This window comes from Nothobranchius furzeri, chromosome 3, assembly GCF_043380555.1.
Source record: "Nothobranchius furzeri strain GRZ-AD chromosome 3, NfurGRZ-RIMD1, whole genome shotgun sequence".
Lineage (NCBI taxonomy): Eukaryota > Metazoa > Chordata > Actinopteri > Cyprinodontiformes > Nothobranchiidae > Nothobranchius > Nothobranchius furzeri.
Genome location: NC_091743.1, coordinates 59,966,212 through 59,988,892, shown reverse-complemented (window position 1 = coordinate 59,988,892; position 22,681 = coordinate 59,966,212). Strand labels below are relative to the sequence as shown.

Here is a 22,681-nt window from a genome sequence, read left to right as displayed (position 1 = left end):
CAAAAACCTATGGATCTGGATGAAGAGAGTCAACTCTCAACCGAAGGTCTCCAGTCGAGGGTTTTGCTGCTGGAAATGCTAACACTAACGTTAGCTAAACTTGCAACACTATAGATGGTTTTCTGTGTGGCTGTATGTGTTTATGATTTCATGGAAAAGTCAGCGATTGTTCATATGTTTATGATGTATATTAATGATTGTTTCAGGTGTTGTTGAAATTTTTTGCACGCATGTGTATCTGCTAGTGTTGAAGGTGTTTTAGAGAACAATAGGTACGCATGACCACTTCCTTCATAACACCCTCAATAAAAAGACTAGCTCCTTCATAGCAAATGCAGAAAAAAATTCAAGTGCCCCCTCCAAGATCAACGGAATTTGAGGTTTCTCATTAAGACCACCACGGATGATATTGCAGAGAAGCCTTAGTGAAAGTCTGACCGGTGATTTAGGCTCACCAGGTTTGGTGGCAGGTGCCTTGGGTACTAGAGGACCAGTGCTAACGGAAGCGACCGCACCAGACCTCACTGAGGTCACAGGTGTTACCGGATGCACAGTCGTGGCAGGCTTCGCCTCTGCAGGACCTGCCTCTATGACCAAGTCACATGCAAGGTCAGGAGGTGGAGGAGGGTCTGCCAAGAAGATGGACAAAACCGACTCACTCCCTGATGGATCTTTCAACAGGTCCTGAAGTGCAGCACTCAGTGTGGCATGAGTAGTCCCAGGAGGTCGGCTCCCAGAATCAGCTCTCGGCCTTGGACAGGACTGTAGTCTGTGCGACCACGACGTGGAGAATATCGGTCAGAGGGAGATTGTCGCTCACCTGAGCGAGACGATTCTCCCCTAGAGGAGTGTGATGTACCCCCCTTTTGTCGAAAAGAGACACGATGTTTCACGACCAAGTCGTGGTGACTTAGGGTCCCCCTCACCAGCTGGTGGGGAGTCCCGTTAGTGGGAAAGCCCAGCGGCTTGGAGAGGTAATAGGACACATTATGTGCCGGGACCTAGGGAGACTAGGGCTCTTAGCACACCTCTGTAGTCGCTTGGCTTCCCGGGCCTGGAGGCTAGGAGGGAGATTTGGCCGTCTGGGTGGGGTCTGGGGTGGTGGGTTGCTTTGCTCAGCGTTTGGCGGGGGAGCCTGCTCATCAGCACCCCAGCAGGAAGGGTCGAACTCTTGGAATCGGTGATGGTTGTACCCCATGTGCAGCAGTACCAGTACCAGAGTGAATAGGGTGTGTATGGGGAGCATGAGTGGGTGTCCGGCATGCATTTTTGTAAGTCTTTGGTTGTATGTGTATGTGTGAGCATGAGGGAGGGAGTGTGTGACTGTGTCTGTGTATGACTGTCTATGTCAGGTGGGGCCTTTGACTCCTCCCTTCTCCTGGGACTTCTTTTGATGCTATACATCTTCGTCTCCCCTCCCCCTGCCACACCTGGTTCGGACTGCGGTGTCTTGGTCTGCCCGAGTGTTGGTGGCTGCCGGGTCAGGGGGTTTAAGATTTTTGCCGTCAATCAATCTGCCTGATCAATCCGGTGGCTGCCTGGTGGGATCTGGGTCCCCGGCAGGGCTGTTCGCCCCTGGGTCCCGGGTTGCTTGGTCCCGGGCTCGGCTGGCTGGGGGGTAGGAAGCTGCAGGCGGGCCTGTGGGCTTGCCAATGATATCTCCCGGGACTCTGCTGGCTGCTGGTTGTGGTCCCCCTGGGGCGATCCTCTGCGCCTCTCGAGGGGGGCGGGGGCTTTTCTGGTCGCAGCCTCCTTGGGGTCCCGGTGCTCTGGGGCAGCTCCTGGATCTCTGGGACTTGGAGCTCCCTCCATCTCCTATACATCTTTGGGGGGCAGATCTGTGGCCCCTTACACTCTCTATTGGATGCTCCTAAAGAGAAACCTTATGTATACAAGTGGGTGTACACACACAGGTGCTCACATGGTGCTCTCACGGGTATGGACTTGGGTGCGTTCAACACGTGCCTTAAGGCTCTGGTTGGTGCTAAATTCACTGTGACTTATTATTGTGTGATTGTTCAATAAAACAATGTTGATTTTACATTTCTTCGTCAGGTTGACGCAGTGAGCTTGCTCCTGTTGTTTTGCTGTGTTTTCCTTTCCTGCAGGTCTAGAAGTGGACTCTTGTTCACCATTGATTGTTTATTTTTGTGGACCCCCCCCCCCCCCCCCCCCCCCCACCCCCGAACACACACACACACCTTTTGTCTATTCCTTTCTCTTTCACCTCTGTCTCCATGTCCGGTCGAAATTACACAGCATTCAAAAAACAACAATAAAGTTTTAAGTGCCAGGCGTGACATAAAAGCAGAATATTTGATGCTTCACCTGAGGGTAAAATCTGTAAGGCTTGTCACCAGCATTCAGACATTAATTCTGTTTGCTTCACAGCCAGACAGGAGACAGAATAAAAAAAAAAAAAAAAAAAAAAGGAAATCCACACTTACAATAACCAATACCCACACCTATGACCCCCCTCCACCTACACACACACAAACCTCTTTACCCTCTGGTATGAATTGTATGTAAGCAATTTTCATGAAATAACATTGGTAAAAATAGAAATAAATCATGTATGTTGTCTTTTACTTAGGTGCATTGTTGTGGAGGTTCTTGGCCATGATGCTGAGACAGAGAAGGAACAAACAGAAGTGGACCATGGACAAGGTCAGACAGCCCAAGTGTATCCAGAACTACAACTCACAAGAGCAGTGGACCTGCATGACCAGTATGTCAGCCGCTACTGAGTTAACATCTGGTCCAAGAAGTGGTGGCAGCCATGCTTTAGCTGGGCCCTGAACAGTGCCACAGTGAACAGCTGATTTTGAGTATAATAAACTGGAAATAAAGAAACCAGTTCACACTGTTTCTTGTTTTGCATTTTATGCAGGGAGAACCTGAGTCTCCACATTTCTGCTATTATTTATTAGGACTATATTATTTTGATATTACTAAATTATTATTATTATCATTATTATTATTATTATTATTATTATTATTATTATTATTAGTAGTAGTAGTAGTAGTAGTAGTAGTAGTAGTAGTAGTAATAGTAGTATTAGTATTAATAATAATTGTAAATAAAACTCAGAGTGACCGATTATAATCAGAAATAATCATAAAAATTATCTTTTCAATGGTCCACACCTTTAATTAACCATAAATTATTTTAAAACTAAATTCCAGCTAATGTATTCTTCTCCATATAACTGTTTTGAAGCCAAATTTAATTGTGAGTAGTAGTGAACAGAGCACTTGTTTGTGAGATGCATAGAAGTAGTTACGCTCGTTAAAAACTCTGTTTCACACTACATTTCCAGTCGGTCCTGGAAAGCTTCTTCCCTTTTTTCCTCTGTAGATAATGAAGTTTGCATTATGCTTATTTGGCAGCAGCCCAGATATTCAAATATTCATGCAGAGATGATTTAGATTGTTGAACTGTGAGTACAAGCTGTAATGCTCCAGATCATTTTGTTGAGGCAACATTTTTTAAGGCAACAAGGTGTCTTGCCATTGGCTGAAATCCTGAAACTGATTTGTCTAAAAAGGAGGAACAATATGATCATGGTAAAATTTAAATAAGGGAGGTATTAAAGATGTCTTCCATCAGCTTCCTTTGGCAACACTGCACCGTCTTCATTTTAGAGAAATAAGTAAATCACATTAACATTGCGGTTAAATTATGCAGATCTTTCCTCTGATTTCCACCAGGCCCTCTTTTTTTTTTACTCTTTTCCACCATTTCTTTCTCATTGACATGTATTGATCTCCTGGTCACACCTTAAAGTACTTTATCTACAGATATTTATGTTTGTAGCTGCGGGCCTCCAGTTCCCATTACGGGTCTGAGAAATGGGCTCGAGCAGTGTTTCAACACCTTGCTGCTGACGAATATTTTAAAATTCAAAAGACCTGCTCTTAGTCAGCACTTCCACCCCCAGATGTAGCCATGTAAAATGACCCGGGACAGCTAGTGTGCTGAGGCATAGTGTAAAGGCTTAACTACATGGAAGGAAAAGGTAATTAGAAAGCAAAATGTCTATACATTTAAAACTAACTTTTTGGGAATGCAGATCAGGTGTTAAAGTTTTAAAATGTAAATCTTTTATAAAATATTTAAAAAAAAGAAAAAAGATTTCCAATGACAACAGTCTGACAAGACGTATAAATTCAGTCATTGATTAGTAAAAAAAAAATCCAAGATCCTGCATCAGACAATGAATTATTATCATAAATAAACAAAATCTCAAAACTATAGATATGTGGAGCTGCTGTTAACCTGTAAATCATGATGCTACAAAAACGTTTTCTGTTTTCCACTTTTCTCCCTGGCTGTCCCTCGGTAACTCTGAAAAATGCCTCCTTTTGATTTTTTCCTCCCTCCAAATCTCTCTTCTTCTGTTAGCACCTCCCTGTATGCAGCTTATGCCCACTAGCTTTTAAATCCTTGTTGGTACATCAGCTTTCTAACCTTCCTAACCTCACTGACTGAGCCTCAGAGACTGTGTGATGGTGGATAATCGGCAGCAGGACTCCCTCCCTCCTTCTTTGTCTCAGCCTCTCTCTCCCCCTCGGCTTTGTTCTTGTCTCTTGTCCCTTACTGTGTGTGTGTGTGTGTTTCACAGCAACACACACACACACACACACACACACACACACACACACACACACACACACACACACACACACAGTGATTAACAGGTGAACCACTTCAGCAAAGCAGCTACACTTGACATTTCAACCTACTCCAACACCCAAAGAAAATTTGTCTAAACTCCACATAGGGATTATTAGTCATACTCCACCAACTGAAGCAACTATTTTCTTTTGATCGTGTTGTTTTATAAAATACACGCAGGTCATATTGCCAGATTTAGCTGTGGCAGCTGACAACCAACGTGTATTCTCCTGCTGCAGCCCTGATGGTTGACAATGACCGTGCTTTAAACGCCGAGAAGAAAACTCCCAATTCAAACTTTCCTCTGAACTTCCCTCTGCAGAATGCCTGGTGGACTGGAGAAGTGTCTCCAAATGAAAAGACAGAATTTGAGAACAAAGCAGACAGTGATGTGTAAAAGCATGCTTCTAAGTGCCTCTGATGCAGTTTGTCTCCTTGGAGTCGCTCTCAGAGCAGACTAACAAAGACAAACAACTCTGTGCTTGTAATGAAACGATGCACCCACACCTTACCTGTCAGCCTCATCAAGGGTCAGCTCACACCTGACACAAATTCATTTCTATGATAAACAAGAAGTTTACATCACCTGTGAGCAGCGGGGAGGGGATGTGGGCTGTTGCCTCATGATGATGGATCAAAACTAAACGTGGCGTTATTGTATTCTTTTCATCATTTATTTTCCGATTATGGTCACAGTGATGCCCCATGGTGCCTCACCCCCACCCCCATGCGCTTCGCTCCCCTCCACCACCACCAGGGGCTTTCCACATCGCGTCGTGCAGACGGCAGCAGGTTTCTCCCACCGTGTCTCCTCGCTCTGCGCTCCTCGGAGCGGAGACTCCAGATGAGCTGCGCTGTGGCGGACGGGGCGCACATGAAGCCCGTGCCTCTGGCTTTTACCTCACAGGAAGTCGTTTAGGGTGGATTCCAGGAGGAGTTCGTCACCGACCACTTCGTCCCTCTGTGAACTGTCAAGACGACGGCATTTGCACCCCCTTCCCTGCGAGATTTAAACGGTAAGACTTTTGTTTTAATTATGGGAAAGTTCTCTGTGCGCTGGCACGCTGTCTGTAACGTACATCAGGACTTTCACCGAGGCTCTCGGTGGATCTTTTGTTACATTTTTGCTTCGAGATGGAATAATTAAACGAGAAGCTGCGATGTTAGTGGGAATTAATTAGCTTAGATTTGAACGAGCGCTTAAATCGACAGAAAAAATCGAGTGTTTGACATGTGATCTAGCCTGTAACATCATTATTTATGCTGGGAATATATCCACTCCAGTAACTTGTTGCCAGCTGTAATGCATTTAACGCTTAGTTCATTCTGCACATTAAGATCATTTGCCAAAAATAGTAATAATAAAAAAATAAAGATTTGATGTCATAATAATTCAGAAAAAACTTCTCATATTTCTTCCGCAAATGGTTCATTAATTGCAAAAACAAACGCGGTTTACTAACAGCAGTTAGATTTACTGTGTGCATAAATTAAAAAAAAAAACAATGACATGTTTCAGAGGCATAAATGCGCTCTGATCCGTAATAACGAGCGCAAAGTGTGCAGATAGCATATGGAGAACGTTTATTTTTTTATTCATTAAAAGTAACAATAAGTGTTTTTTTGTGGACACTGGAAGTGAAATCACAGCGGTGTGAAATGACCGCACAGCTCCTGCTTTCCGAGGACTGCAGCCACACTGTAAAAAAAGTCAGTAGAATTAACAGGAAAAGTTTGTAAAATCTCAACAAAAAAAAGTTGTGGCGCACAATACAGTGTTATGGTGTTTATTTTACAGCATGATGTTGTATAATGTTGAACAGACAATTACTGTAATTTTTAAAATAAAAAAATGTGAATACTATTGTATTTTCATGTGAAAAACACAGATTTGTGCAATTTGTACAGAGAAAAGTTGTAACTTTAGAAACAACATAAAAATTTTTTTTACATTTCTATGATGTAAAAAATACACAATTAATATTGTTTTTAAAGATACAACATTTCTCTGTACAGTATTGTGACTATTAAATTATGAATTTAGTGTTTGGCTGATTGACTGGATGTCAAATTTTATAGGCAGCACATTTGTTTCTCCATGAAAATCAGACCAAAACAATCCAACAAGTTTCAAAGCCCAGATTTAAAATGTTTCGGATTCTCTGTATCATGTTTACAAACTTTTTCTATTTCATCAATATTTCTTACCAACATCTATTTTAAGTGTTCCTGTTACCATGAAATTTTACATTTTCAGTAATAATTTATAAAAATAAATACATTTTTAAAAATTGCAGTCCCCCCCCCCCCCCCCCCCCCCCCCCCCCCCATCTGCTAGGGGCTGGTTCCAGATATCAAGTTCCTATTGAGCCCCATGTTAAAAATGCCAAATACACAGCAGAAAATAATGTTTACAGGTGCAAAAAAATACCTTACCCAATGACAGTGATGGACTGAGTGGGTTGAGCCTGCAATTGTCTGATCATGGGGCAGACACTTAACGCTTCTGCCACGTAACCAGAAGTAGATGGGTTTGACTTAGGCTCCCCATTTTCCAGGAGTGACAAGACAGATGACAAGGCCAACATGGCAGTGGTGGGACTGGCCCACTGGGCTTCAGTTCATCTCTTCAGAAACCCTCCAGTGATGGCACAGATTATTAGTCATTGTGTGACCCAGGATTTTAGGGGCTCCAACAGAATGCGTTTAGTGGTTGTAAAAATATATACAATTTGAACAGATAAAGATTTCATGCATTCAAGTGTTGCCTTATTTCCTTGTCCCAAGTGCATTAAATAAAAAACATTTATCAAAAAGGCTATAGCAAATAATCACGTTTCACTTTATCCTTAGTCGATGATATAAGATACATTTTATAAAGCAGAAAATCAAAGTGAAGCAATTGTCTTTGCAAAACTGAAAGTAAATAAATGAATATATGAGGAAATAAATAAATAAATGAGGAACTAAAACTAAAAATAGAAAGAAATAAACTAACAAATAGATTAAACAAAGTTCTAACAAAACATTTAACTATAAATAAATTTATGTCAATGACATAAATTTATTTATATAATTAAACAATGACATAATGTCATTGTTTAATTATTTCCAATAGTATTTTCTCATTTGTTTGTTTTTGGTCTATTTTTCATTTTTGGCAGCATCAGCCTTCCGTACATCATGCCGTCACAAACGGAGATAACACCCAACTCAACTGGAACATTATACTGAGTTCTTTGCTACAATCTCAAAATTTCCCCCACTGTGGCCAATATAGGTGCAAGGCTATAGTGATTTGTAACGTATGTAGCTCATGGCAGAGGACACTTCACTCTTCCAGCTCTCCGTTCTGCCCTCGTTCTCGCGTGACTTCCGTTTGGACGAAGTTTGAATTAACGGCTCTGACTCTGAGGCTGAATTCCGCCCGAAAAATTTCTCCCGAGGACCCACAAGACCACGTCAACGTCAAGTGTCTGTAAGCTAACTTTTATTTCCTTAAAATGTAAAAAGCACAGTGGTTTGTTTTTAGGGGATTTTTTTCTTTTTTGTTTCATCATGCAGCAAAGCTAGTTAGCTTAGCTTTAACGGAGCTGTCGCACTTTGAAGTTTTCTAGCATTGTTTAAACATGCTTGTCTGCACATTTTGCAGTAACTTTACAGTCACTGAGGGGCTATGTGTTGCACTGCAGAGTGCACAGAAACGAACCTAGTTGTTTATTCAAATGCCTCGGCACTGAATGCAAACGGACATTTTGTACATATGCAGCATTTAAAACTCATTTTTACCGAGTTCACAACGTGCTTTCACATCCTGAATCAGCTAAAGCCGTTGTTGAAAACTTGAAGTGCGCCATTTCGTTGTGTGGGCGCCAAAGTCAAACCGTGAAAGAACTTGTTGCTCATTTAAAGGAGCATATAATTGGAGGGACGGCCCGTTGCGTGTCCAGTAAAAGGCTGTAAAAAGAATTTTACTGTTAAATCGTCATTCACAGCTCATATGTCCCGTAAACATAGAGGCTTTACTGCGCTCAATATTGATGCTTTGTACAAGGAAAGCACATTTCAGATTTGTAGTGAGGCAGAAGAAGATGGGCCAGGCGAGAGCCCAAATGGCACACTGACAAATGAATTGTCTCCAAATTTCAGTGAGGCTTTCCTCAGAAATTTGTGTCATTTCTACCTAAAACTTCAAGGACAGCTGCTTCTACCAGCATCCTCAATACAGACCATCGTTGAAGAGATGCAAAATGTACATGAGCTGGGAATGGATTACACTTTGAGTAAACTGAACTCACTTTTAAAAGATGACATTTGTCTAGCAGATGATGTTATTGCTAAAGTATGTGACTGCGTGAAAGATTCAGATCTTTTTTCTGTTTGTCATCGAGGACCACTAAGAACAACGTATTCAAGAGCACATACATTCAAAAAAGTGTTCAAATACACAGAACCAAAACAAATTAATTTAGGGAATGATGAAAACATGACTCAGAGATTTTACTACTACATACCCATTAAACAGACACTAAGTATACTTTTAGAATCAGAATTATGGAAGAATTCAGTGTTACAACAGTCCAGTGAAACAAACTCTGATGTTTTCTATGACATAAGTGATGGACAAAACTTTCAGTGCAACCAGTTCTTCATTGAAAATCCTGGGTCCCTGAAACTCATTCTGTACCAAGATGCCTTCGAAATTGTAAATCCTCTTGGATCAGCTAAAAAGAAACACAAAGTTGTTGCTGTTTATCTATCTGTGGCTAACTTACCTGTTCATGTCCGGTCAAGCACTGATCACATGTTTCTTGTTTCATTGTGTGCAGAGAAAGATTTAAAACAGTTTGGAACTGCTAAGATTTTTTCAGAACTTCTCATGGATTTAAAAGATTTAGAGGAAAACGGCATTGTTGCAGGTGAAGAAACTATCAAAGGAGCACTCTTCTGTATCGCTGGTGACAATTTGGGATCACACAGCATCGGCGGGTTTACTGAAAACTTTAGTACCTCTAAGTACTTTTGTAGGTACTGTGAAATCACACGTAAAGACTTTGAAAATGATCCAAATGCTTGTTCTCCACAGCGCACCCCTGAAGCTTACAACTCTGCTGTCCTTCATCTACAAACTGGAAGCATTCAAGACGTCAAAGGAGTCAAGGTAAACTCTGAGTTTAACTCACTAAAGTCTTTTCATGTCTGTGAACCTGGCCTTCCACCTTGCTTAGGCCATGACTTATTTGAGGGCATCTTGTCATATGATGTAGCACTGTACTTGAAATATTTTGTAAAAACAAAGAAATGGTTTACTTATACTCTGTTGAACCGGCGAATCAAACAGTTCAAGTACAAAGGATCAGATGCTCTCACAAAGCCATGCTCAGTCAACTCTGAGGCAAACAGGCTTTCAGGTCAGGCTGTTCAAAACTGGAACCTGTTGAGACTTTTGCCTGTGATCATTGGTGACAAGATACAAAATCTACAAGATGATGTTTGGCAGACAACTCTCCAACTCAAAGACATTGTTGATTTGGTTTGTGCACAAAAAATGTCTTTGCCACAAGTTGCCTATCTTGACATAATAATCCAAGAATATTTGGAAGCTCGAAAATCTTTATTCCCTGAAACTTCTCTTAAACCAAAACAACATTTCTTACGGCACTATCCAGCACTAATTTTGAAATTTGGCCCTTTAATTAGGTTGTGGACAATGCGTTTTGAGAGTAAACATGGCTACTTTAAGAGATGTGCAAGGCATTTAAAAAACTTCAAAAACATATGCCTAACACTGTCAGAAAGACATCAGATGTTTCAGGCATACATTTCAGCGGGCACAAGCTGCAATCGGCTGCTGCAGGTCAACTACAGTTGTGTTTTTTACTCCAACCTGTACAGCGATGCAATAAAACAGGCAGTAAAAGACCTTGGATTTTCAGAAAACAATACAAGTGTTTCCACAGAAATCCAATATAAGGGAACATTGTACAAAAAGGGGCAGTTCCTAGTATCAAAATATGATGAGTCTATGGAGTTTGGACAACTTGTTTTAATCCTCATTCAAAATGAAAATGCAGTATATTTTGTTGTGGATGTACAAACAGGTGTCTATCATTCTGAACACCACCTCTATTCAGTAACAAAACAGAGTTCAAGCACTTTGTGTCTTAACATAAATAACTTGGTTGACTTTTACCCTTTGACATCTTATGAGGTAAATGGACAACAATTTATTCCTCTGAAACACAGTGTGTTTTCAAAATAGAAAAGTCTTTGAGCACTATGATGGAAATCCCACTGCAAAGCAAAACAGGGAAAGAAAAGATTGATAAAAACTTAAGGATGTACATAACTAAAAAGTGTGAGACAGATATGATATATTTGACATTAAGTGGAAGGCTTTTTGATCTGTACATAGTTCACTATATGTTTAATTACAATTATCGTCGTCTCTCTTAAAATCTTGTCTATTTTATTGCAGAAATGGCAGAACAAACATTTCTACGTGGTGCTATCAATGACGTATTGCCTGACCTCACAGAGGTTTCAAAAGAAATCCTCGAAGAAACTTTAAAGTCAATTGGAGTGGAAACTTACAACGACTTCCAATTTATTGCCGAGGATGACTTGCTATCAGTGTTGAGGCCAGTACAAGCCAGAAAAGCCCTTGCTGCTAGGAAATCCAGATGTAAGTTAAATGTCTTACTAGAAACATTAGCTGCCAAAAAAAAATTTACACAATCACTTGCAAACATGATATTCATAGTCAGTTCTGATAGCTTGCATGTGTTTGTGTTTTATATGTGCTCCTAAGACCAGGATCGTGAAAGCAGCAGGTCTCCAGTTTGTACTTCACCAGAAACTCCTGCATCTCTGCATTCTTCTTCCCCACTGAGCGTGTCATCAAACTCCAACAGCAACCAGACATCTGAAATCGACTGGGTGGATACCTTTGAGATACCATGGAGAAAGTTTTCAGAGGAACTGATGCAGTCATTGGAGAGAGGAAAACGGCCAAGTCCAAAAATGAGGAGGGAGATGGTCAGGATTGTGGTATCAGAAATGATGAAAAAAAGTTCTTCCATAGGTAAAAGAAGTTCAACAGAAGTAGCAAAAAAGATGGTGGCAAAATATCCAAAATCTCTACAAGACGTCATCGAGGGTGATGTCATTGGCCCTGGCTATCATTCTCTGGTCAAACAACTGCAATATCGACTAGAGAACGTGAAGCGATCTGCAGTTCCCAAAATAAGAAAGCGAAAGCACTGCTCTGAAAACTCAGACACTGATGAAATTACTCCAGAACAGCGAGCTTCGGTTCAAGACACTTATGGATGCATCAACTGGGATGTAAAATTCCTGCCACTTGGAGAAACCCCTGAAAGCCAGCAGCTGAAGAAGGAAAAGCTTAAGACAATGGTTCTCCAAAAGGAGGCAAATCCTGAGGAAATAAAGCAATTAATGAAGGCAACTTTCTACACACAGCGCAAAGATGTTAACCAGGGGAAAAGCATCCGAGAGATCTTGAAAGAGTGGCCACTTTTATTTGAAGAAGTTGGCATGGCTGTCCACTACAAAGGACTAACTGGGCTTGGACTGAAGGAAACATTCATGCGGAACATGGATCTGAAGGGAAAACGACTGCTAAACTACATGAACACTGTTTGTGTGAACAAGAACAAACGGTTTTTCCAGGCTCAAACAAAGCTGAAGATGATAAGAGGAGAACTGGACGGCTCTTCCGAAGATGTTAAAGAGATGGTGCTCCTACTTCTTCACTACTTTGATGAAAAGGAAGAAGCAATGTTTTTCTATGTTGAGGACACATGTCTGGCTGAAGAAGTACAGATGGAAAATGTCCCCATGACACCTACCGTCATTGTGTGTGGTAAGTTCAGAATATTTTGTTGTTTTTTTTTCTGGTTGTTTTTTTGTCTTGTTTTCTTTAATCCGTCTTGCATATTTTGTTTGTGCTTTCAAAATGTTCTAATGTTTTTCCTCTGTACTTGATATTTGTGTTCTGTCATTTTCTTAATATTTTCTTTTTTTAATTATTATTTTGTCTAACCTTACTATGCCATTGTTTTTCTTTGTACTATTCTCTCTATTTTTTATATAAATATTATTGTTGTATCAGAAGTCTTAATTTTCTCTTGTTTTCTCTTTAGGGCGATCCTGCTATTATGCTAAACGGTTCATGTTGAGTGTGGATCAAGAAGTTGGGCACAACAACGTCTCCTGCTTCATCTCTGCATTTTGCATGATGTTTGGGAGCTACTACTGCCTGAACATTCATTACCCATCAGGTCTAGCGTGCACACTGGAGTTTCTACAGAGGTATGTTTTTAAATGTGATTTACAAAAAAAGGGTATTGCAGAAGAATGTACCATGTCTTTGTTTTGCTTATAGTTTGAAGAGCAGGTATACGGAGAAACATTTTTTATGGTTAGTTTTGAAATATGATTGGTCACAGAGTTTTTCATGCAGGCTGAAAGTGAAAATAGTGTTCTACCTCGATCTTGTGCTTTTGCTTCTGATAGAAAATAGACAAAGGAAAATGCTCAGATTAGAAAAGCCAGTCAGATCTTCATCACACTGAAAATTTACATTCATGGACTCAACCTTTCTTTTCTCACAAGAAGGGCGGCTGTTGTTGGTTTAGCATCCACAAGTGAGCTGAGCACATCTTGACTAGTAGAAGCTAACAGTTAGCATTAGCAACTCCACAACACAACTCCTTAATGCTTGTGTTCTTTGTGGAGATAAAGCATCAACAATGCAGAGCTAGCACAATTATTATGATGTAAGTCTCCAAATTCTGCTGTTTTCTTCACCCGATTCCTGTTGCCAACTCCTATGCTATGTCTCTTGGCTGGCCATGGAGCGCCTTCTCCATCATGAGCCAAGATGGCCAAGTCCATGAATACTAACTTTACAACATGATGTGCAGTTGTCTGAATTTTCTAATCCTAGTGTTCCCGGTCTATTTTTCATTAACAGCTAATGCAGGAGATACTGGTAGACCATTTTCATGTTCGGCCCTAATGTTAAACGCAGTGACCAGTCATAATACAAAAAAAGGTACAAAACTATTTGTCTGTGAACTTGGTCTTTAAATCTAAAGTTCAGTGCTTTGTGAATCAAATTTTGATGTAGTTTTATGTTTGTCTTCCTTGTCTTAAGGTGTTTCTTCTCTATCAACCCGGAAAAGGGCACCAAAGTGGAAGAAACCGGCAAATCCAGACTGCATGTGAACCCCCGAGTCCTCACCTTGATTCAAGAACTTTCAGATCATGAGTGGCGTGATGTCTGAAACTGGACTAAAGTCAGTGAGTTTTCCAACCATGACTGAGACTGTTGTAAAGAAGTAACCACATAAGAGTTTAGACTGCATACAAGTGTTCACCATTTCTCTATTTTTGTTTTTGCTTTAAAGCAAATCCATTCTGATTTTAAGTGCTAGTACCTTTGTTGTTCTAGAAAGTTGCATTCTGAAATTAATGGTATGTTAAAACTCTTGCTTTATGACAGCAGAGTATTTTTTTTGTCCTTTGTAAAAAAAAAAAAGAAAAGAAAAATAATGTGTACCCCAAGGTCCTCACCTTGATTCAAGAACTTTCAGATCACAAGTGGTGTGATGTCTGCAACTGGACAAAAGTCGAAAAAGAAAAAAAAAGTTTTCAAACTATGAGACTGTTGCGAAGTAACGTCATAAAAATTTACACTGCATTCAAGTGTTCGCAGTTTCTCCATTGTTGTACTTGCTTTGTAGCAAATCCATACTGATTTTTAGTGGTAGTATGTTTACTGTTCTAGAAAGTTGCATTCTGAAATTATTAGAATGTTAAAGCTCTTCATGACAGCAGAGTATTTTTTTCCTTTGTAAGAAAATAGTGGACCTTAAAACTTTTCCACATATTTTTACAGTTGGTTAAATTAGGCTCAAAATAAAAGTTTGAAAGGTGTTCAAGTGTACGTTTATTATTTTTTTCATAAGTGATTCTCTATATAAAGCCTCATTGTTCTTTAAAGTTGCGTTTAGGTGGTGAATGTTTGTTGGCTATCATAGTTTGTTTAGAAATATTATTACATATGCCTAACTAAATATTACTAAAAAGAAAAAGATTGTAAGCAAATTTAAATAAAAATTTCAGGAAGTATTTAAAATTTTGCACTGGCATTTTTACAGTTCTATTGTTATGCAAGGTCTTTTTCAGTAAGATTGAATTTAATTTAATGTACAACAAAACAAACATTATTGTAAATCCAACTGGAAAAAGGCATAAAATAACAGCACGATCAGGTTAATTCATCAGAAAAACATTGTGTAATTCACCTGTAAAAAAAATTCCGTTGTTTTTACAAAATAATTTTGGCAGCTGTGGTTGCCAGAAAAATTCTGTAAAAAACACTTTGAACATGTAAACAGTTTTACTGAACGTACAGTAATTACAACATTGTTTACTTGTAAAATCTACATATAGTCTCATTAATTTATACACATTTTGAGTGTGATTTTTATAAGGGATATTTTGTTTAAAATACAGTAAAAAATGTTTTTTTTTAACAAAATATCCCTTATAAAATCACACTCAAAATGTGTATTAAATAATGAGACAATATGTAAATTTTACAAGTAAACATTGTTGTAATTACTGTATGTTCAGTAAAACTGTTTACATGTTCAAAGTATTTTTTACAGAATTTTTCTGGCAACCACAGCTGCCAAAATTATTTTGTAAAAACAACGGAATTTTTTTTACAGTGCACTTGATGCGCCAGGATGCATTTGGGGAAGCTGGACGGCTGCCACTGTGCTCTAAAGCCAGTTCAGTGGGCGCTGACTTAAAAGCATGCAGTGTTATCAGGGAAACAAAATGATTCACTCGCTTCAATACCTCATGGCAATGCTTTATATTTATTGCAAAAAACAAAACAAAAAATAAATTCATAATAAAAAAAAATACCGGCTGCAAATGTGCATTTTTCCGCCTTTTTTCCATAACACCAGCAAGACACTATAATTATTTTTGCTTACAAGTGGAACTAATGGACATCCACAGATCAAATTAGCTCCACCAGCAATTTCTGTCCTACAGTTTGTTGAACACGTATTTTTTTTTTACTGGACAAAAATGGAAAATCTGGTTTAACAAACTCATCTCACCAGCTTTTAAACATGTGCTTCTTCCCCCTCTTAACCTTTCCTTGTGTTCTCTTGCCTCAGGTTCCTTTCGAGTTGACTCGTGTTACTCATCCATACAAACTATTTGTGGACTTGACATTTGGATTTTCTTAAACAACATTTGACATTTGTTAGGCTCGTAAAATATTCCCTGACGTTATTAATGACGTGTAAATTCTGTAGGAAAATCCTAATTGTGTTCGCCAGAGATGCTCACTAGTTCACCGCTACATGGTTGAGCAAATCCTTTCCATGCCAGGTTAATATTTGCTGTCTGTGGAGAACTAGACCATCTTTGTGTCTGGAGGAGACACAGTCTCCTAATTTGTGTTTTATATAGGAGAGTGCAGTTTGTGACTCTGAAATTACAGGGTGTTAAGCTTGGAGGTAACTAGATGACCTTGAATGAGGTCAGAAGTTTACTCTTTTGGGAAATCTCAGTTTCCAAATGATTGCCTAATGCACAAACGTCGAGGGTCTGGATCGGGAGCATTTATGAGATCTCTAGCATGCCTCAGTTTACCACTTATCTCGAGCTAATTGGTGCTTGTGAGAGGGCGAGAGAAACGCCTGTTACCCCAACAACCAATCAATGACTTTAATTTTCCAATTAGACACTGATCTGTACAGGAATCCATCAAACAGACAAGAAGTCTTGGTGGGGATCATGAACTTTATTGACTTTGTGTTTGGAGAATTGATTTGTGAGGTTGCTCTCTATGAAAATCAATCGGTGTAGATATTAGAAAGAACTTAAGGTGAAATCCAGTTATCTCTTCAATCTTTGTTCTTATATATATGTTAATATTTGATCTCTGTAGAATTAGGCTCGTTTTGAAATGACTTGTCAGAATTTGGCTGTGCAACACGTGTTTGTGCTTTACGTCACTTTGATGGTTTCTTTGCTGACTTAATCTGAGCAAAATCCTTTGTGAACCAAAGCTTTGAGACTTCAGATTTCTCTCTTAAGTGGCCTTTCATGCCCACAAACACAGATAAGCCACGCTCAAACCTGCTTCCTCTTACTTCTTCCTCCTGGCTCTGATGTATTGAGACATTTATCTTTGGGGTGGTCCTTCAGAAGCAGGTCGTCCGAGGTTGTGTGGGCTGTCGTGTTGGAGGAGACTCCATTGATGAAGTTCTGGGGACTTTAAACAAAAGGGGCCTGCCCACTGGGTTTCAGGAGAAGGTTTTATGATATGGGGACTAACTGTCCTGCTGGAGGAACTTACTTTGCAAAAATGCTAGTATGTGTCAAAATAACGTCTACTAAAATATTCTCAACAGGACATTTTGTTGTGGCAAAGATCCTTGATATTTTCATCAGCTGCCAGAGAGTTGCACATGTGCACACACAACATTTAGCACATTTAATCTTGTTGGTACTTTAAAACTTTAAGAGAAAGATCTCACCTTTTTTTTTATCAAACGTGTGTCCGTTGCATGCGTGTATCTGCCCTGTATCTCCTCCTCATTAATTCAGCTGCTGGTCTAACTAGCATGTACATTACAAGGGCCATGTAGCAGTAACTCAGATGGCAGACTGGGCTGATTGTGATTTATGTACCAAAAGTGAATGCATTACCGTTGGTTTCTCGAGTCTGTGCCAAGTCCAGGCATTTTCGCACATTTTCTAACGCTCACAAATCATAAATACACAAAATAAAAGCTTACATGCACAAAATAGACTGTGTGCGAGTAAAAGGTGCATCACTCACTTTCTCCTGTTTTCTTTCCCCTCATGCTTACATCTCCTTTCTTCTCTTTTCGTTTTTGTTCTGCTTCACTCACTCACTCACACACACACACACACACACACACACACACACACACACACACACACACACACACACACACACACACACACACACACACACACACATTCACGCACGCACGCACGCACGCACGCACACACACACACACACACACACACACACACACAGCCACCATGAAAAATTGCTTAGATGAAACAGTCCACCGTTGTGAGACATTGATCACTGTTTACCAAGGTGGTGCATAAATGTGGTGTTAAAGGAGCGATGGCTTGGGTGGACATAGGAGCAGAGAAAGAGAGGAGAAATGAGAACCTGCTGAAAGGAGAACGAGGGTGATCGACTGCAGTGATGTGGCAGTAAAGATGACATGTACAGGGGGTAAATCTGAGGATTTTTATGGCTAACACAGAAGGGCGCTATTAGGCCAACTGATTGGTCTGGATATGTGGTAAGGTGACTGGTTCATTTTCCAGCTTATCATACACTCTCCATCCCTATCTCAAACACACACACTCATAAAAACACACCTTTTCACAGTCACACTCCTCACAGCTCACACCTGCTGCCTTGTCGGCGGTCAGAGACGGTCAGCCCTTAGTCACTTTATTACCCCCCGAGGGCAGAGACTGCATCAACCATATTAGTGCTGTAGCTGTGTGATGGAATCACCAGGTGGGAGGAGATTGAGAGCTGAGGGTTGTGGACAGACTCTACGGCTGATTTTCCAGGCCTGTTTGCACCTGATCTGAAGAAGAGGGTTACAGGCAATGCTTTGATTCAAAAATATTTGAGCGCTTTGTCTTTTCTAAGAAAACTCAGTAAGTATTTTTTTTTTTTATAGATGAGATCTCTTATTGAGACAGTTTTCTTGTGGCTATGCCGGAGCAGGATAACAAGGCTGGCTTTGACAAGGTTTTTAGAAATACACACACACACACACACAAACACACACAAACACACACACACACACACACACACACACACACACACACGCACGCACGCACGCACGCACGCACGCACGCACGCGCACGCACGCACGCACGCACACACACACACACACACACACACACACACACACAAACACACACGCACACACACACAATATTTGCTACAGAGATGTCAAATTTTTTAAGCAATCAGAAAAGAAAATTATTAGTTCACTTTATACTTTTTTCTTCTAATTCATTCTTATTAAATTTAAGAAAATCTTGTTTCCTAATTATTATTTAAATGTAATTTTCATCAAACCTGAATGAACTAGAGACGTTTGTAAAGAAGAAATGGTCCAAAATTCCTTCAAACAGAATCCAGACTTTCATTGAAAGCTATAGGAAGCATTTAGAGGCTGGTGTTTCTGCAAAAGGAGGATCTACTAAATATTGAGTGTATTTTTTTTGTGGTGCTCAAATTTATGCATCTGCCTAATTCTGTTTAAACAATTATTGCACACCTTCTGTAAATCCTATAAACTTAATTTCACTTCTAAAATATCACTATGTGTGTCTCCTGTTTGATATATTTACTTGAAATTTTTATCGTAGTGAGGGAAAAATGGAGCGTGAGATTGATAGGCGGATTGGTGTTGCTTCTGCAGTGATGCGGGCGTTGTACCAATCTGTCGTGGTGAAGAGAGAGCTGAGACAGAAGGCAAAGCTCTCGATTTACCGGTCAATCTACGTTCCTACCCTCACCTGTGGCCATGAGCTTTGGGTAGTGACCGAAGAATGAGATCACAGATAAAAGCGGCCAAAATGAGTTTTGTCCGCAGGTTGTCTGGGCTCTCTCTTAGAGATGGGGTGAGAAACTCGGTCATCCAGGAGGGGCTCAGAATAGACCCGCTGCTCCTCCACGTCGAGAGGAGCCGGTTGAGGTGGCTCGGACATCTGGTTAGGATGCCTCCTGGATGCCTCCCTGGTGAGGTTTTCTGGGCACGTCCAACCGGGAGGAGACCCAAGGGAAGACCCAGGACACGCTGGAGGGACTACTGTATGCCTCTCGGCTGGCCAGGGAACACCTTGGGATTCCCCCGGAGGAGCTGGCTCAAGTAGTTGGGGAGACGGATGTCTGGGCGTCTCAGCTTAGCCTGCTGCCCCCATGGCCCGACTCCGGATAAGCGGCTGAAAATGGGTGGATTATTTTATCGTAACAACCAACTATTTTTAAAGGCAAATCATGAAGATTAACAAAGCTGCCCAAACGTTTGCATCCCACTGTATCATTTGAAGCATCACTGAAATGTTTTAAATTAATAAAAGATGGTCTGAAGTGTTGTTTTCATTGTCAAAATTGAAAAATTTAAAATGCATTGAAAAAAATCACCACACAATGTCATTTTCTGTCACTTACTTGAAACCAACACGTAGGTTTTGTTTCTATTAGAAAATTATATTCACTCAGAAAGTGATTTTGTTTAACTTGACAAGTCTCATATTAATTGTAATTCTCAACCCGAGCAGAACAACAAAGAAATAAGCAACAAGAGGAGAGGAAGAACACTAACAAGAAACAGACAGCTGCTGAGTCCATCTGTCCTTGTGATGCAGTGAAATCTGGTGATATGGGACCATTCTCTAAAGCCATTTAAAGCCAATGGAGCACAATTGAATAAAGATATCAGGCAAAAAGGCAAAAAGGAGTACATGCTTTCAAGAATGCATGCATTCAAAATGAAATTGTTCCTTCAGGCAGGGAGATAAGACGAGACTTTTAGGCTTGTCTGGGCAATTTCTGTGGATTGTGGAAATGACTTTGGTTTTGTACTGTTGCATGATGAAAGATCAAATAACAAAAACACATTTCATGAAGAATTTTTTTAAACAAAACCGCATTGTGAGCTTTGAAAATGTGCAAATGTCCAATGGTACAACTGACACTACCTGCACGTAGTAACTGTTAATAATCTTCTTGCTTCTCCCAGTTCTGGTTGAAAGCTGAATTACAACTGTCTTCGTGGACAGTCCTGCCACAGCTTCTTAAGTGTACGTCATTCCGACGCTGGTTGTTTGTCTAGTTCACATTTTCTTTGCTTCACTTCCAAAGACCATACTCGCTTCCTTTTACTTCCATGCTTTGTCATGATACCAAATGAAAACCTCTTCTTCTTAGGCTTATTATTGGCACTGAGCGAACTGACAAAGCGAACTGCTAGCCTTTACACCAAGGGTGGGGAACCTTGGTCCATTGAGGACCACCATCCAGCATATTTTAGTTTCAACCCTGCTTCAAAATACCTGATTTCAATCAGCAGGTGATTAACAGGCTTCTGCAGGGCTTGATGAGCTGCTGAACAGGTGAATCAACCACTGAATCAGAAGTGTTGGAGCAAAGACATGTAGGATACCGGCCCTCGAGGACCAGGGATCTTCCGGCACAGTAAGCTCCACCCCGACTGTTGCTCAATTTTGCTGACCTGAACCACAAAAAATGTTTAATGCAGTTTCTGGCCAGCAGAGGGCTACAGAGTGCTGCCCAGTGTGATGCAGCTCAACCTTCTCATTCAAGAACCACTAAAACCAGTTTGAAAGCAACAGCTTATTCCTCCCGCTGTCTTTATAGGTGACCCCACGACAAAAGTTGCCCATTGAGCAAGAGTGGTGGTTTATCCCTTGAGGTCCATGTGGCAGGGGTGAGGTGGTGCTCACTCCTCACCCCTGCCACATGGACCCAAGAGATAAACCATCAACCCTGCTCAATGGTCAACTTTCCTCACGGGGTGACACCCATTAGAACAGTGGGAGAGTTAAAGACAGAATTTACTCATATTTTTAATACATTTGCATTGGCTTCTAGTAGGAATGAATGTCTTGTAAGTCGATCTCTGGGGGAAAAAATCTCATGCTCCTGTTGGAGGACGTAGAGGTCAGCTGGAGTTTAAAGTAGCTTCAGACGGCAGGATTTAGAGTCTTGTTTCCTGATATTTGGACATCTTGCCAGCAACACAAATCCCTCACTGACTCTGTTTACTATTCAACATTGATGATTCATCTCCACAACGTTGCAATGTTGTGGAGTTGCTAATGCTAATGGTTAGTTTCTACTAGTCAACATGTTCTCTGCTGTTTCCTGGACGCTTAACAAACAACCTTTCTCGTCATGAGTCAAGATGGGTGAGTCCATGAATGTTAAGTGACAGAGTGACATAGATTTGAACAAAGCATTTTTCCATCCATTTTCTATCAGGAGCTAATGCAGAAAATAGAGGTACAAGACTATTTTCATGTACAGCCTGCATGTTAAAGGCACACTTGGCAGTTTTGCTTGCCTTTAACACCTCCTAGTGTCCATTTAGTAGAACCCTAACCCTTATATCCTTGCAGTGCGTTTGTCTTTTTAACACCTTAATCTAACTGCTGAAATGTCTCCCCAGCCTTCATTAGTGTCTACAGAAGCGGTTCATTACTAAATCAAACAAATCAGCTGTGATCATGATCTAAAAGATGCAGGAAACATGCTGGAAGTTGACTGTGGTGCGAAAACTGTACGTCAGCTCAATTTTTTCAAGTCCATCAGACTGGACCAGCACCCTGAAGTTGCAAATGCGGTATTGTCGCCACAGAGGGCAGTGGGGGGCTCAGTGGCATTTCATTAACCCTGTTAAGGGTCATTTTAGCACATACTGGCTCAAGAAAATGATTCAAAATATGAAAAAGTTGCAAAGTATGGCTTTAAACTTAGAGTGACCTAATATTTTGAAAAAGTACAAGTAAAAAACATTTTCCCTATGAATCAGCTATTAAATGTGTTAAAACACTTTAGTGATGCTTTAAAATGCTGTGACAAGTCATGCTAAATTCAGTGCTACATAATTTTGTTGTTGCATGAAATTGTATTAATATTTGTGGAAAAGAATTTTATTTTCAGCTTCTCTGGCGTATTCTTAAAAAAGCACGTTTTTCCTGGAGGCTTCATCTCTGATCACGGGATCCAGGTGTATGCAAACTGCACTCATAGCTGATCTGCAGGTTGTTTGTGCCTCCTGCTCTGGAGTGGGAAGAACAACTGCTTTGTAAACATGCAGTTCTTCACCTGGATGTCACGGTTCACAA

At 40.5% G+C, this 22,681-nt stretch overlaps 2 protein-coding genes across 3 annotated transcripts in view; both read left to right on the top strand.

Moving 5' to 3' along the window:
• The first annotated feature begins 5,418 nt into the window (after positions 1-5,418).
• The window catches only part of LOC107385374 (cadherin-22), a 298,526-nt gene continuing 281,263 nt past the window's right edge, over positions 5,419-22,681 (top strand). For both annotated transcript variants that reach the window (XM_054751944.2, XM_015959211.3), the window contains exon 1: positions 5,419-5,694. The gene's annotated coding sequence lies outside the window, so the exon portion shown is untranslated. The remainder of the gene's footprint in view (positions 5,695-22,681) is intronic.
• On the top strand, positions 9,856-15,109 carry LOC129153234 (uncharacterized). The gene is made up of 4 exons (XM_054732547.2): positions 9,856-11,363; positions 11,490-12,563; positions 12,844-13,012; positions 13,860-15,109. The coding sequence occupies exons 1-4, from the start codon at positions 11,159-11,161 to the stop codon at positions 13,987-13,989; spliced, it is 1,578 nt and encodes a 525-aa protein (XP_054588522.2). The 5' UTR covers positions 9,856-11,158; the 3' UTR covers positions 13,990-15,109.